This window comes from Ruditapes philippinarum, unplaced genomic scaffold (assembly GCF_026571515.1).
Source record: "Ruditapes philippinarum isolate M1 unplaced genomic scaffold, ASM2657151v2 ctg133_1_1_1_1, whole genome shotgun sequence".
Taxonomy (NCBI): Eukaryota; Metazoa; Mollusca; class Bivalvia; order Venerida; family Veneridae; genus Ruditapes; species Ruditapes philippinarum.
This window is the reverse complement of record NW_026864453.1, coordinates 363,181-378,408: the sequence shown is the minus strand read 5'-3', so window position 1 is coordinate 378,408 and position 15,228 is coordinate 363,181. Positions and strand designations below refer to the sequence as shown.

At 32.4% G+C, this 15,228-nt stretch overlaps 1 protein-coding gene across 2 annotated transcripts; it reads right to left on the bottom strand.

Moving 5' to 3' along the window:
- Positions 1 to 2,539: 2,539 nt before the first annotated feature.
- LOC132725643 (dopamine beta-hydroxylase-like) lies at positions 2,540 to 14,446 on the bottom strand. 2 transcript variants are annotated; one of them, XM_060710820.1, is made up of 11 exons: positions 14,296 to 14,446; positions 10,867 to 11,062; positions 9,999 to 10,131; positions 9,396 to 9,497; positions 8,697 to 8,876; positions 8,016 to 8,182; positions 6,967 to 7,210; positions 5,348 to 5,444; positions 4,549 to 4,712; positions 3,984 to 4,077; positions 2,540 to 2,921 (listed from the first exon to the last, which is right to left on the bottom strand). In XM_060710820.1, exons 1-11 carry the CDS (start codon positions 14,307 to 14,309, stop codon positions 2,576 to 2,578), a joined length of 1,737 nt encoding a protein of 578 aa, XP_060566803.1. In that variant the 5' UTR covers positions 14,310 to 14,446; the 3' UTR covers positions 2,540 to 2,575. The 2 variants fall into 2 exon arrangements, with proteins under 2 accessions (XP_060566803.1, XP_060566804.1); XM_060710821.1 differs by lacking the exon at positions 14,296 to 14,446 and adding an exon at positions 11,984 to 12,146.
- Between the last annotated feature and the right edge of the window lie 782 nt (positions 14,447 to 15,228).

Genomic DNA, 15,228 nt, shown 5'->3' with positions numbered 1-15,228 from the left:
GTTGTTTCTGTTGTTGTTTTTTTTTATTTTTAATCTCACACGGTCTCAAAACAGTTTTGTTTTCATGTCTCACACTATTTCCAGCTGACAATTCGGTAGGTTTTAAAAGCAATGTACTTAATAATCGCCGCTAACATCAGATAACGAGGTACACGTGTCTGTACTATTTGCAGCCATTTACTCTCAAGTCATTACCTACGTGTCAACGTCAGGTTAATGAAAACTTTGCGTGTTAAAACTATAGCGATAAAAAGGGCATTTTCAATGAAAATAGGAGACAAATAATGTTCTTCATAAAGATATATTTTTAACAGAATATAAAAATTGATCTTAAATTAAATTAAAAAAAAACACCGTCAAATCCATTTAAGCAGTATGCCTCAAGGTTCATGCTTATTATAAGTAAAAACTTCAAAATGTAAAACGATAGTAAAATATTGTGAAGTGAACAAAGAAAATGATTTTCATAGTGCAAACAGCACTCACAATCCACGTTACGTAGCAAACAAGATGTCGCAATATGCAGAATTAGCTGCTGCTGCGTTAGTCACGCAGTTAACAATTATGGTGATAGATGCTACAAAATAAATCATTAATCGCATATAATATGTCAAATATTACTTAAATCTTGAAAATATTTTTACTTTTCTTATAAATTATAATCCTACCACATTTCTTCTCAAATATGTTTTTCCTGATTTTTTTACTCATCTGACGGCTTGAGGATTGTTTATTGAATGTAAAAAGTGCTAAATTAATAACAGGAGAACACAATTTTAAGAGAAATAAAGGCCTTTATTCGTCAATGATGTTAAACAAGTAATAAATGCACAGACATTTCAATCTGTTTTCTCGTTGTCTGCCTGTCGGGGTAATAGCAGGAATAACGGATTAGAACAGAACAGAACAGATGTTATTACACGTAAACTGTACAGTTTCTAGTGTTTAACAATGAATAATACATATATACAATAAAATATTGATACATATAGCATGAAAAATGAATGAAATTATGTATGTATAACATAAAAGGAGATATTTTCTTATATTTTCTTAAAAAAACAACATGCATAGTTATAGAATGAAAAACAAAGAAACAAAGAAAAAACCATGTATTTGCATTATGTGATAATGTTTGGATTCATGTAAACCTTACCTATATACATCAGATACTTAAAATAGAAAGTAGAAACAATAACACAATACCTAAATTTTCTATAATTAACACGTTTTCGTGTTGTGATTAAATCAGCTGATGATTGTGTTGTTTTTGCTGCTGTTATGTATTGTTCCCTATCTTTTTTTTCTTTTTTGACCGAATGAGTTACACATCATGATCTTGTAAAAATCTTTAATATTGATAAATGTTTTAATAAATAAGGGGAGCGGTGGCCTAGTGGTTAAGGTGTCTGTCTCTCAACCCAGAGCTCATTGGTGCGATCGCTACTCGGGTTACGACCATGTTTCTTCATATGACACCAGTACTGATTGGTTCCAGGAAGCGGACTCGAAAGTGATTAATATAAGTTGCAAGAACTTGTTTCGCAATCGAGCTGAAAACCAAACCTATAAATGACTTAAATATTTGTAATCATAAGATGGCGTAGTTAAAATAATTCCTGTAGATAAAAGTATTTGAGGGAAGGATGAAAGTTTTACTTTCTCTTAAATAAAAGTGTATAAGACAATATTGGACCGAACATTAAAGTGTATACAATTATATTGGACTATGTTTAATAGGCGGGAATTTGGTATCTTTATATTGCAAATAGATACCAAAGTACCTTTATGTAAGAAAAAGATTAGAATGTTCGATAAAGCGAGTTGAAAATGAAACTGTAATGCAATCGAAACACTGAGCACATGCGCTTGACTTGAATGGCGTTGTTTTTATACATTTATCCCTAATCACGCGGGTATGTGCTCATTAATATAACCAATGATGCAAAAAAAATGTTGCAACAATTTGTTTGTGAAAATTGAGATTGCAGAAATCTGGCTATTAAGCACCGCCATCGGTAAATGAAATATCAAACTGTCTGTTTATAATATTGACCGAAGCTTAATAATGTGCTTTGTCCAATAATTATGAATTTTTACGTATATTAATAAATATATCGTTTCTAAAAGTTCTAGCGAAAATTGAAAACAAAACACTATGGCTATAAATAATCTTTTTGATATGTACAAAAAATAGAATACGCATTTTAGTAAATGTGATAATCATATTTATTTATTATATTGGTTGCCATGACAAGACCATTAGTTATCAATGTATTATTTTTAAAAACATCAATAAAACAAAAAAATAAAACAATAAAACATATTTGAGTGAACAAATTTCCAAAATGTAAGAGAAGAAAAAAAACAAGACAGCAAAAATAAGAAGCCACCAAAAAGTTCACAACACATTCAATAATAGTACAAGCTATTTTCTGTTTAAGTATGCTATAGTTTTCTTAATTATGCTATACCAATGTCTTAAGTGAAAGAATTTTAAAAACTGAAATACAAAACAGTTAAAGAATATGTAAGTATAAAAAGAAAAATATTATCATTCTTTCGTAAGACAGACTCAGTATACGAAATAAAATACAAGCATGTTCAGAAATAGGACAAAAGCCAAGTCAATGAAATTTGAATTCGATGAACTGGTATCAGGCCATGGCTTTGTTCCACACTTTTCCCTTGCCAGCTCAGCATTGCATGAATCAATCCGATAGAAATATTCCATGATTGCCGATTTCATGGCGGGGTCACCATTGTTGGATCGCATGGAGCTTTTCTGCCTCTCCAGATTATGTTCTTGAAAGCAAGGGTCGTTGAAAATGTCACGCACCGTGTCCAGACAACCATCTTTGCAAACGCCTGGTTCACATGTACTGTAAAGACGCGTGGTCCTTGCGATTGTTTTGGGATGGCTAAAAGAAAGATACACTTAAAAGATAATTCTATTTATATGTATGAATTGTGTATTTTAAAGTCGAAATATATATAAAAATCCCACTTGTCCAAAATATAAAATAAAACACTAAGAACATTTTGGTCAATAATTCCGTTTTCTTTTCTATCCTAAATAAGTGGTATGTCACTGTATTTCAAGATGTCTTGAAAATCACTACAGTTCATACATTGAATACATTTAGTGTTGAAAATTCGATCACCAGATTCATATTTGATTATATATTTGTTAACAACAAGCCTGAAAAGCCCACTTCAGATGCATTGCTGGAAAAGGTCCTTCAATGTTTCAAGTCAGTAATAAGGTCACATGTATCAGACTGGAGTCATTCGTGTTACTTTTGTACAGGGTCACCTAGGATCATACCTATGAAGTTTGGTCCAAACCTATCAATATTTTAAGGAGGAAATGTTATTTTAAAGAAATAATGGATAACGACGAACGACAGACACCAGCTCAAGTGAGCGAAAACAAGGTCTCAATGCTCGTTATCAAAATGTCGATAAAGTTTTTATTTCAATTTATAGAACAATTATTCTCATAAAAACAATTGAACCCAATTATATTACAATCATGAGCTAGTAATTGTGTTGTCATAATTGTTGGTCATTTAACGCCACAATTGATTTCTTGGTTCTATTTGCTGCTCTTAAAGCGCCCTTAATCTTTTATTTTGTGTTGTTAAAACAGTTTTGTGTTGTTTCAAACTAAGTACGGTAATATTTTTTTAATTTGGAAAAGGGTATCCCTGGTAATGCTCTTTCAACTCAACGTCCCGATAGCTATTTATAGCACACCAGTGATGTTTGTATCTAAAAATAGATGATCGAAAAACGAATCGTCCGCTATGTTTACAAAGTGGATCATTAGAATAAGAGGTTTCAAAGGTTTCCTTATTGTTAATCTATTCTATCGATTTTTGCACCTTAACTTTTTTGATTTGAGAATAATATGAAACGATTTCTTCTAAAAAAATAATATATTATCATTTAGAAATCCTGAACTTTAAAATATAACTTACGTATAATTGGCAAGTTCCATGAAATCACAGACAGGTCCTTTTCGAAGATCCGGGTCGTAAGAGCAAGTATCGTATTGTTTATAAGAACCGCATTCTGGAAAAAAAGAATGACATTACAAACACACACGTACGATAATATTGATATAGTGTATAATTTTACAAAAGCAATAGCATGCAAAAAGTTTTTTTTGTAGGTAATACAAGATGCTAAATCAAACTGTAATTGCAATTGTTCAAACAAAACATAGGTCAAATAAAAAGTAACTGACATTGCTCATAAAAACGAGGTCAGTCAATCAGTAATAGATGATGATCATGGTGGTATCGACGATGATGATGATGGCCATTATTGTGATGAAGTTGTTGGCGATGATGTTGATGATGATGATGATAATGATGATGAGGATGATAATGATGATGATGATGATGATGATGATGATGATGATGATGATGACGATGATGATGATGACGATGATGATGACAACAACGACAACGCCGACAAAAAAAGAATAAGATGATGATGACTATGATGATTACTCTGATGAGGTATTTAATATTATCATACCGTCTCCAATCCAGTTATTTTTAGGATAATACATGAGGAATGTATAACACATCTCGTCGGATGTACTCTCGCCCCAAAAAGTTGTTGTTTTCTTTGAGGTAGACTTGTAGTGACATTTTAACTGTATATTATAATCTTCCTCTAAAACCAGTGGTTCATCCAAGCTGAAATTAGGATTATAAAAAAACGAATGACGAAGCAAGTTGTAACATTTACTTGTAGGTTGCCTCACCTGATAAACTCAAATACAAAATTCACATGACTGTTATAAAATTATTTATAATGCCGCCCGTTTGTACTGTTTGTGTTTGTCATAAGATAATATTGACGTTTATATAATCTATATACATTGGTGCAGTCGATTTATGAAGTTATTTGTTTTTAATTCTCTAAAAAGGGAAGTTTGCAGAATCATTAACGAGTTATTAAGATTTCTAAAGTGTTATATCTATGGTTGTTTGTACAACACAGCCTTTATATACAAACAAAGTTTACATAGGACCATGTATTCTTTGTATATAAAGTGTTTTGTAGGAAATGTAATAAGTTATTATATTCAATATTTTATATGAACCACAAAATAAATTTCTTTATACAAAAAAAAAATCCTGTTTAACAATACAAAAATTCCTGTTTCAAAATCCTGTTTATATGATAAGTCCATTAATTTAATTAAACGCGTGTGTGTAATATAAAGAATATTTTCTTCTTTTATTAAATTTAAAATAATCAGGGTAAAATTAATCATATATAAATCAAATAAACATGAACATTACAGAATACTTAAACGCATACTAACACGACAAATTTGGGAGAATCGTAGCTGTAAGTTTCTTCATGGGATAAATGGAGCACCCTTCCATCATCTGTCGTTATATATGACGACGCCGATACACCTTTTTTTTAAAAGCAAACATATAATGTAAATTATAAACAAACATAATATTGAACATATGTATTAAGTTATAATTGTCAAAATGTTATATGGAATTTAAACAAACTAGAAGAAAGAAAATCAAATTTGTTGTAATTGTTGTTTTTATTATTATTATCATTATTATTATTATTATTATTATTATTATTATTATTATTCTTTTGATTATGAAATATAATCTGGTGGGTTTATACAAGTCATGCTCGTGAAGTTGGCAGCCTAGCAGCCTAGCAGCCTAAAGAAAACGAAGAATATTACAAACAGAAAAACCGGTCGGAAATGCATTCAAAGCTCTTTAATGGATTATTACATTGCTAATTTCAACATCACAATCTTTACTTTTTAAAGACATTGACCTTTAAGGTCAAATATTTCAATTTTGCTTGATTTTTGCTGTAATTGGCTTTTACTTTGTTTTCATTCTGACGCTTCAGAATTTGTGCAGTAGGCAGCCTAACAGCCGGGCAGCCTAAAGAAATATTATTTTAACATTCTTAGTTTTTTATTTAGGTTGTTCGGCTGTCAATTTCACAAACTCGAAGTGCCAGAATGAATATTTTTAAGCTCAGCATAATAAAATATAAAGATCATGAAATTGAAAATAAGTCTGTAATGACTTAAAGAAGTACTTATTGTGAATTTAAGACTGTTTTCATGTTTGTTATATTCTTAGTTTTTTTCGGCTTCTAGACCTAGGCTGCCAACTTCACGAACATTACAAAACGTGTCTCGCATGCACATAAAAAATTACATACAAAGAAAATCAAAATTAAAACTTTCTTGAACAGTCATCACTGTGTTTCTAAACAGAGATTTAGTCAGTTTAAATTCCTCTTATGAAATAGACGGTCGAATACTTTTAAAGGGATTCCACTAAGAGTTAATACTCGTATTTACATAGACGGGACTGGAATTAACGTTTTTGAGATTTGTGTACCATTTAATTTTGGTTTCGGCAAAATTTCAGATCATACGCTCACACTAATATTCACAATAATTTTTGTTATGCAAAATGACCCAAAATTAAAAAGCGTTTAAACGCGTTAAACTCAACTCCGTGAACCCAATCAGTTTTCAGGTTAATTTGAACTATATTTATATAACCACTTGCATATTTGATCTCATAAGTGCCCCGGTTGATCTATGTTAGCTTTTTATCATTGGAGATCATTTGAGCCGCACCATGACAAAACCAACATAGTGCGTTTGTGACCAGCATGGATCCAGAACAGCCGGCGCATCCGCGCAGTTTGATCAGGATCCATGCTGTTCGCTATCAGTTTCTCTACTAGTTAAAGGGTTTGTAAGCGAACATCATGTATCCTGATCAGATTTCGCGGATGCGGAGGCTGGTCTGGATCCATGTTGGTTGTAAGGGCATTATGTTGGTTTTGTCATGGCGCGGCTTATTTAATATTAAGCTTCCTCCTGGGATTAAAACTAGCATCAGATAACAGTGCATTTATATATTAAACTTTTACTACCCAAATAATGCATATGGTTGAAAGCGCCAACGATGCTGATTCTGTCTTTCATCTTTTCCTGTATACACTTCGAGGTGCAGGTCGAATTTGCAGTGTATCGTTCTACCCCTGGTGGGATTTCCAGGTACATCTGTCCGATGTAAAATATTCCAGCGTCGTTCGGGCGAAGATTAGGGGTAAGATACAGACTCATACCTGAACCATCGGTGTATGTTGATACTTTAAACGGATTGTTCCAATGTAACTGGAATAAATAACGAGAATTATGTACATTAACAAACAATGTTGACGGCTTGCTGTTTTGCAGTTCTATTACTAATCAAAGTGCTTAAAAGTATTGATATATCAGACGATGTTTAAGAGTCACTAATATTAAATTTTTTGCATTATAACACTTATTTTTTTATTATAACAATTTTTTTAAGGGGGGGGGGTAGAATAAGTTACAATGAACTCATTCAATAAAGGATTTTGATTTTGCAATGTTGACATGATGGAAACAATTTTTCGATATTAATGTTTCACTTGATGTAGGTCTAGACCAATACTTTGTTACAAAATTTCAGATCAGTCGCTGACTCCGTTTTCCCGAAGTAACTATTTCAATTTTTAAAAATGACCTGAATTGAAAAACATAGCAACGCTTTTTACTCAAATCGGGATAAGAATAGCACAGAAATACGATTTCCAATTTATTTCTTAACATATCTCTTAATCATTTTTAGACATATATTTCTTTTTCAATTGCCCCAGCTTATTCAACTGCAGAAATTCAAATTTTATGTTTTTAGTTTTTTGGAGTTCCTTTAAAGTTTACAATAAACGCTTCCAAGTGTTATTCTTCATTTATCACAGTGTATACATTTACAATGCACAAAATACGCCAGATTAAGGCACGTGATTCTCAATGACATTTTCTATTTCCATATATAGATAAATAATTTTGTAAAACAAAAATCCTCCGGAAGGAGAGATTTTTTATGAAAAAAAACGACAACAACAACAACATTTTATTTTAGGCCTAATGACTGAGAAGCACGGCCACTCACTTCTATCAATGCCTTTTTATATCCGTTAGGTCCGATTCTAAAACCAGCATCTTTGTGGTAACAAATTCCAGAGGAGCCTATAGCCCAAATCGCTATAACATCCGTACAACCTTCAAGTCTATTCATAAAACATGTATTTGGAGAAAGATGTTTCGGCTCAAACTTCGCTGTATAAAGAGAAGACATAGGTTACATCACACGTTTGATTAAAGAGTTATCGCAAGAAAAATGTGCAACATTCATAAAGTTTAGGGAATAAAACGAAAAGCCGTCCAAGACATTTTTTGGACGGGGCCTTCTATCCTGGGGCGTATTTGTCCGTTTCCCAGTCTTTGATGAAACATTTCACTCGCTCTCTACCCCAAATAATTACTTAAATACGTAATATATGCTATCTACATAGAGTATCATATTCATGAAGATTAAAATAATTCAAAATATGCTTAACAAGAAGTTAACTTGTACGGCTGCTTTCAAATATATAAATGGAATAAAGTCAATATTCGTCCTTCTACTTTTCGTAATTGAAAGTTTCCAATATCTACACGTTCATAAACATAATAAAATAAGAATTGAATCAATGCATAATTATGTATTCAAAAGTATTTCACATTCACATTGATCATATATCAACTTTTTAAAACTGAATACCAAACTGTCAAATTTTCTAAAGTTATTTACCATCATCTGTGCAACCGTAAACTACGATGTGATGCATGACGTCAGCATTATCTATAAAGGGTTTCCCGGCAACCAGATGGTAATCCTTGTCAACCGGAAGGTCTAAAACCTGGCACATATACGTTGTCTCCACGGCCGGAACAGATGACTTATTTAGCCTTACATCCACGACCTTTATATCTGCACATATATAGATATAAATAAAAAAATCATTACGTCGGCTTCGTAGTTAAAGATGGATTAAAATTCATACGTCTTTATGACATTATTATATCGAGGGTTGACTGTTTTACAGTTGTAAGCCCTTCTTAATTTTATATAAGTAACTGTAGTTTTGCGGTGAACCCTCGATAAGAAGCAGTATGTTAAAATTACTCTATCGGTCCAAATGGATGATAGATCCGACAAAGAAAACTGATTTTTGTCTCGTCTCGGAGAACAAAGCAATCAAAAGAAGTTTTAACGTTATACAATGCAATGATTTGTATAAAACTGAAGAATAGAAGACAAAAAGAATATAACGCGAGCAATTGTCCTTTATAGACACTACCTTTCCGAAAAAGTTAGAGGATTATTTTCAAGTCTTACGCTCATTCAATAAATCCATTATACTGTTGTTATTATTATTATTATTATTATTATTATTATTATTATTATTATTATTATTATTATTATTAAACTACCATTGATTGTCCTTACCTTTATCGCTGTCCACGGCGTCACACTGGAAAGCCATCTTAGTACAATCCAAAAAGCTATTTTTAGAAATACATTCAGTAGAGTTGTAAGGGTCGCAGATACCTAAATGAAGTCAAAAAGTAAATTACACTTTAAAAACAACATTTTACTATTTAAACTTTACATAGAACCATTGTGTTGTCAAAATGTGTCTTTCACCAGACTGCAGTTTATGAATCATTTGCAGGCATGTTGAGGCCTTTTAACATCTCGTGTGTTAATTTTTTGAGACAAGCGGATATTTGAATGGACAGTTGAAGGATTTTATATGGAAAACAAAAAAAATAGGCAACCAAATGTATCGAATCTAGTCTGACTGCACGACTGTGTAAGCAGGCCTTAGGCTACATCGCTTTCGGAGCCAGCAGGTAAAAGGCACGGTCAGAGCGAAAGTTAAATTGGCCAGTTTAAAATCAGTTAAGACAACTGAAACCAATCTTTCATATATGTTTTAATACTCGTCCTATTCGCCTTTTTAAACCTGACTATGCTACAAACCATTTAGCTGTTGTTTGATTGTTTGTTTGTTCGCAAAACATAAAAAAAAATATGTTGTAAGTAAACCTGGGTGTGCTATTCCAGTTGTTCTTTCAGGAATAGTACCCTGTTTCCAAACGCAGTTAGGATCGCCCAGCTCCTCGCCGTTCGTCCGCCCATCTGCATCCGAGTCTTTTCTACAAAGCGTCTCTGTCCAAGTCTAAATCATTACAAATAAGATATGTTAGTTTAGCAAATATGCACCTTTCGACTTATGAAATAAAAAATTTGTAAAAAACATTAAAAAGAAATCCGGGGAATAGGCCAAAGCATTTGCTACTTACTGATTGGACTTATATGTATGGTCATTGTAAAAGTGACCATAGTTTATTTGATGACCTACTGAACTCTTTACAGTTTTATTTTCAACTTTCCCATCGAATCCGGATACTGTAAAGCGGCAAATTCTCATGTTATTAACTCAACAAGGCGTTGATAGTAACATTGACCTTTGACCCACTGACATCAACATCAAGGTTATCTGGTATACACTAAATATGATGAAACTACACCTAAGTGTTCGCTCGTTATTGATCGGGCAAGATTTGGATTAAGGCAAAACCGATCGACAGACGAACCAATATACCTTACCCCACCATTTCTTTGAAGGGGAACAAACTTCATCCTTTAGCTATTAGTTCCCTGTTGGATTATATGTATGGTGCTTATACCATATGAATTTTTTTTGGTTTTGCGTGGGGCAAAAAAGTCAACCCTCCATAACTTTTTAAAGATTGCATTATTTTCAATCGGATGAAGTGTAAAACCTTCTTATTCTAGTAACAGAATGTTGTATGGGGTAAATTGCAGAACTTTGACGGATAGCGAACCCTCGTGCTTTGAAAGTGAAAGTGTTCAAACAAATGTATAGGTCTAAAATGAAGTTTAAACTCACAAATCCCTCTCCGGCAAAGTCTTTTCCAAACGGATTCCTGGGACCCCCACCACTTTTTGCTTGATGTCCGACACCTTGCCATATTAAGTTTCTGTTACACGGACTTGGAACAAATTCACCATTTGGAATCTGTTCCCGGAATTGCCTGTACCCGTAAACGCTATGTTGTACGTACACAACCAAAATAACACTTAGTCTGAAATACGAGAAGGTATTTATTTTATTTGTGATACATTGTTATCACTTTACTTGAAAATACTTTTGAAAAGAAAACACTAGAAAACCAAACAATAAAATAATGACATCTCTGGAAAATACAAGGTCAGGTCATATCAATATCAATATGAAATAATAAATTCGGCTTGCACATGTTATATATGAAAGTTATCAATAATTAAAAGCCTATTATGGTTCAGAAATGAATTTTCTCTCTCAAAAGCTTTTTAATTTCGATGTACTTTTATAGTATCCAAAAGTGACTCATTGCCAGTATTTGTACCATTTTTCTTATTTGTTTTGTAAAGTAGTATTATGTCTGGAAGTCAAAATACTACTTTATTTACATTTCGTTTCATTGATGACTAATCATTTCACATTCTATTCACATCGCTATTTTCTTCTGATAACAAGCATCTAACATGCTCCAAAATATTATTTTAATCACTATAAAATTCATGTTTGCCCTTTCTAAAGAAATAAAACTATATTTGCTTCTGGGGCATAATGGGCCTTTAATATAAACATAAACATAAACACGAACAGATATAATCCAAATCTCTAACGAAGAGGCATGTATAATGTAAACCTATGGAGAATTCTATATGTATGTTTCATAATTCATCAATTCAAGTTAACAAAAAATTATAATTTTGCGTTCAGTTCAACCCTTCCCTACCACCACTCCACCACCACCACCCGACGCAAAAAAACTACATACACACACAAAAAGAATAAAACAATCAGCAAATTTCCTCACCCTCTCTACTTTACCTTTGCTCCTCTATGCAGAAATGAATCTATAATCCATTACACATGCACAACAGAATGTATAAAAGATCATGTGGAAGAACATCAAATGTGACTATGATATATTAAAATTAATAAGATTAAAACTTACAAGAAAACGTGCATCGCTTCTTTTGGTTTTTAATATACCTATATCAGAAGAGCACTCAAACGGCAATAAATAAGATGAAAAGTCATAAGGTTCAAGTGCATATATACTTGAATGAAGCTTATTGTGTTATAAATTGTATATGCGTATATCTTAGTAAACAGGAAGTTTAATATTGATGAATCGAGTGCTCGCGCAAACAGGAAACCGGTATTTTTGTCATAGTTTTTGGCAGGTATAGTTTTTGGCAGGCATCATAGTTTTTGGCACATATTTATTTAAAGTACTACATTGAAGTAAATTTATTAGCCTAGGGCGCATTTTACTTACATTGTTTGGTATCATTTTACATGCAAATAGAGATACCATATTTTAATGAGTGTATAGCCTTAGGAAGCTAAAAGTAAAAACGTCAGGTGATCGGCTCAATCTCTGTAAATAAACAACAGGGGTGTATGTTTTTCAGTATAATATTTGGATTTGATTATATACTATACAAGAAAAGCATTGATGCAAAACATCAAAGGGCGTCCAAGCAAGAAATGCAGCAAGTGAAGATGAACTAGTAGAATATACAGATGTTTATAATATCCAAAATATACCCCACTCCCTATATGGTATAAGTCTATTTATGCTATAATGGGGTATTTTTGGATATTATCATTAATATTAGTTATTTGATAGAATTTTAAGTTCGTGTGGTATTTTCTTTGGAACATAAAAAATTGTGGACAACATTAATAAAGTCTGTAAAATGATTTATTGGGAAGCCAATCTACTATTTTAATGAATTACTTCAAAAACCTCGTCTGACCCACCAGTGTGTTTTTACATCCATATCAATAACCCACAACAGATCATACGAAAGTTTGTACAGTTTCACTCCATAAAGGGCGTAGCTCTTCGGCGCGGACGCCAATATCGCAGTGATTTAGTGCTTACACTCATTTCTTAAATATTCATGACTTGCAATTTCGGCCATCAGTCTCCTAAAAAAAGTCCCGAGTAATAATGGTTCATATTTCTCCTACAACGGGTTAATTTCTGTATGCGATGGCTCCAGCAAAAACGTTTACTTGAGTGGTTCGTTAATATTAGTTTCCGTTAAGGACAGTAACTTTTAACCTATATTATATAAATAACAGTATTTGCATCGTGTATATATTCCGTCGAAGAATTTTGTTATTTATGACAAAATAAACGAGGGTAAAACGTGTTGGGGGAAACTAACCGCGTGTGTATAAACGTGAGTATAAACACAACAAAAATAAGAGCCAGAAGAAATAGAATGCTTTGCTGGGCAACGATCGTACATGTGCCCTTTAGCTTTTTCAGTATAATTTTACTTATAAATGTGTTGCTACCTTTATATGTACATGTAGTATGGTTTGTTACAGTCCGTGCAATATTAAAGTTGAATTTGTGGTCAATTGTGGATACAATTTAAAGCTTTCCTCTTTTATTAAATTAAAAAGTAAATCTAGTACACCATCATGTGTTCAACATGACCGAAAGAAATAATGCATAATAAAACCAAAAACAGCTGCATTAACTGTAACATAACAACTGTGCAGTTTTTATTTGTTTGGGTCGTCAGACCAAACAAACAATGGTAGCGAAATTTCAGAGCCTAATGCTGTTAATTGCAAATGATTAAAGTAGTCCACTTTTTTGAAGCGGTTACTTCCCTTTTATATGTACATCAACGCCGAAAAATTCAGGGGCGATCAATGTGTAAAGATTGTCAAATGACAGGCGCATTAATTTTCAAGCAAAGAAGTTCCCGAATGGTCGAATATTTCTAATATTGTTTCATTCTTTATAGATATAAATGCATGCAGTAAGCTCCATGATTATTTACATCGGTGTTTAGCATCGAAATAATAAGAGTTACAAACCCCCTATTTAGAATAATATGGTTTTCTTCAGGCCGTTAACTCATTACTTCACCGTGGCCGAGAGGTTTGCACGCTCGCTTATGAAACGAGAGGTCTCGAGTTCAAATCCCAGTTGAGGCAATTCATTTTTTAAGTCAAATAAACATTGCATTGACTATAAGTGCTGCAAATAGTCTTATAGCCAATTTACTACAGTTAAAACACTGGAAAGCATTGGTGGCACTATACAAAAACAAATTGGTTTATAATCCCACAACCTTCACCTTTCTGACATTCTGAGACCAAAACAAATTCAGCACCTTCGATGCTTTGATTTTATTTCTAACCTATATTAGACGTTAATTAAACATAAATTAAACAAATGACATGTAATATATACATTGAAAGAAAATAAGTAACAAAAGTGTAAGTACTTACAAGAATTTGTTCATCTTTCGTCTTCCCGCGGATTGTGTAATGTTATGATTGTATTTAAACAAATTTATATGCGCGCGCAAACAGGAAGTGTTTGTATGTCATAGATTCTACCCTTGTGGCTCAATAAATTTCGTCATGCTAATCGGTGGAGTGGAAAATAAAATGGTTAATTGAGATCTAAAATAATCGTCACGTGATGTGTAAATAATAAAAAGGAGTGCATAATTTATCAGATGTGAAAACTGGAAAAAAAGTACTCCACAATCTGATATGACATTCACGAGATGAAGTGATGTAATTAAGGGAGGGAGTTAATACATGCCGATTTTTCGTTGATTTTTCTACTCATGACTCTTATATATTTATGCATGTATATACAACAGGACTTTTAAAACGTACGACTGCTGTATTAATATGGTGGTTTCAACGATACCGAAATTCCATCAAACTTATATTATATATTTTCTCCATAAAACAAAGATTAAATTGGCGACCGTAACTGCAGTGTTATCTTTTATCTAACAAAGAAGGTTTCGTAAAAAAGCGCTTTAAGATTCGTATTAAATTATAATTAAGCTAAATTCACTGCTAAAGATAGCCTGTGTGTGGATGGATGGCGCATTAAAACCAAAATTGTACATTTAATGAATAAATGAACTGTTAAAATCAATTATATATTTTGAGGTTTATTTACATGTAAAAATACTCGGTGTTGCCCTTTAAGTAATTATCTATAATATAAAATTTCTGGGAGGGGCTTAATTTAATGTTGCTAGAACTTGTTGCCCAACCCATTTGCTTTTTGTTATATACTTATCATTTGTATAATATTTGACATGTATTTGATGCAACAAATATGTTTAAATTTTAAAACAAAATGCTTGGCCTTTATAATCAGCGCTTTTAGTTCGTATTATGTAAATAAATGTAATA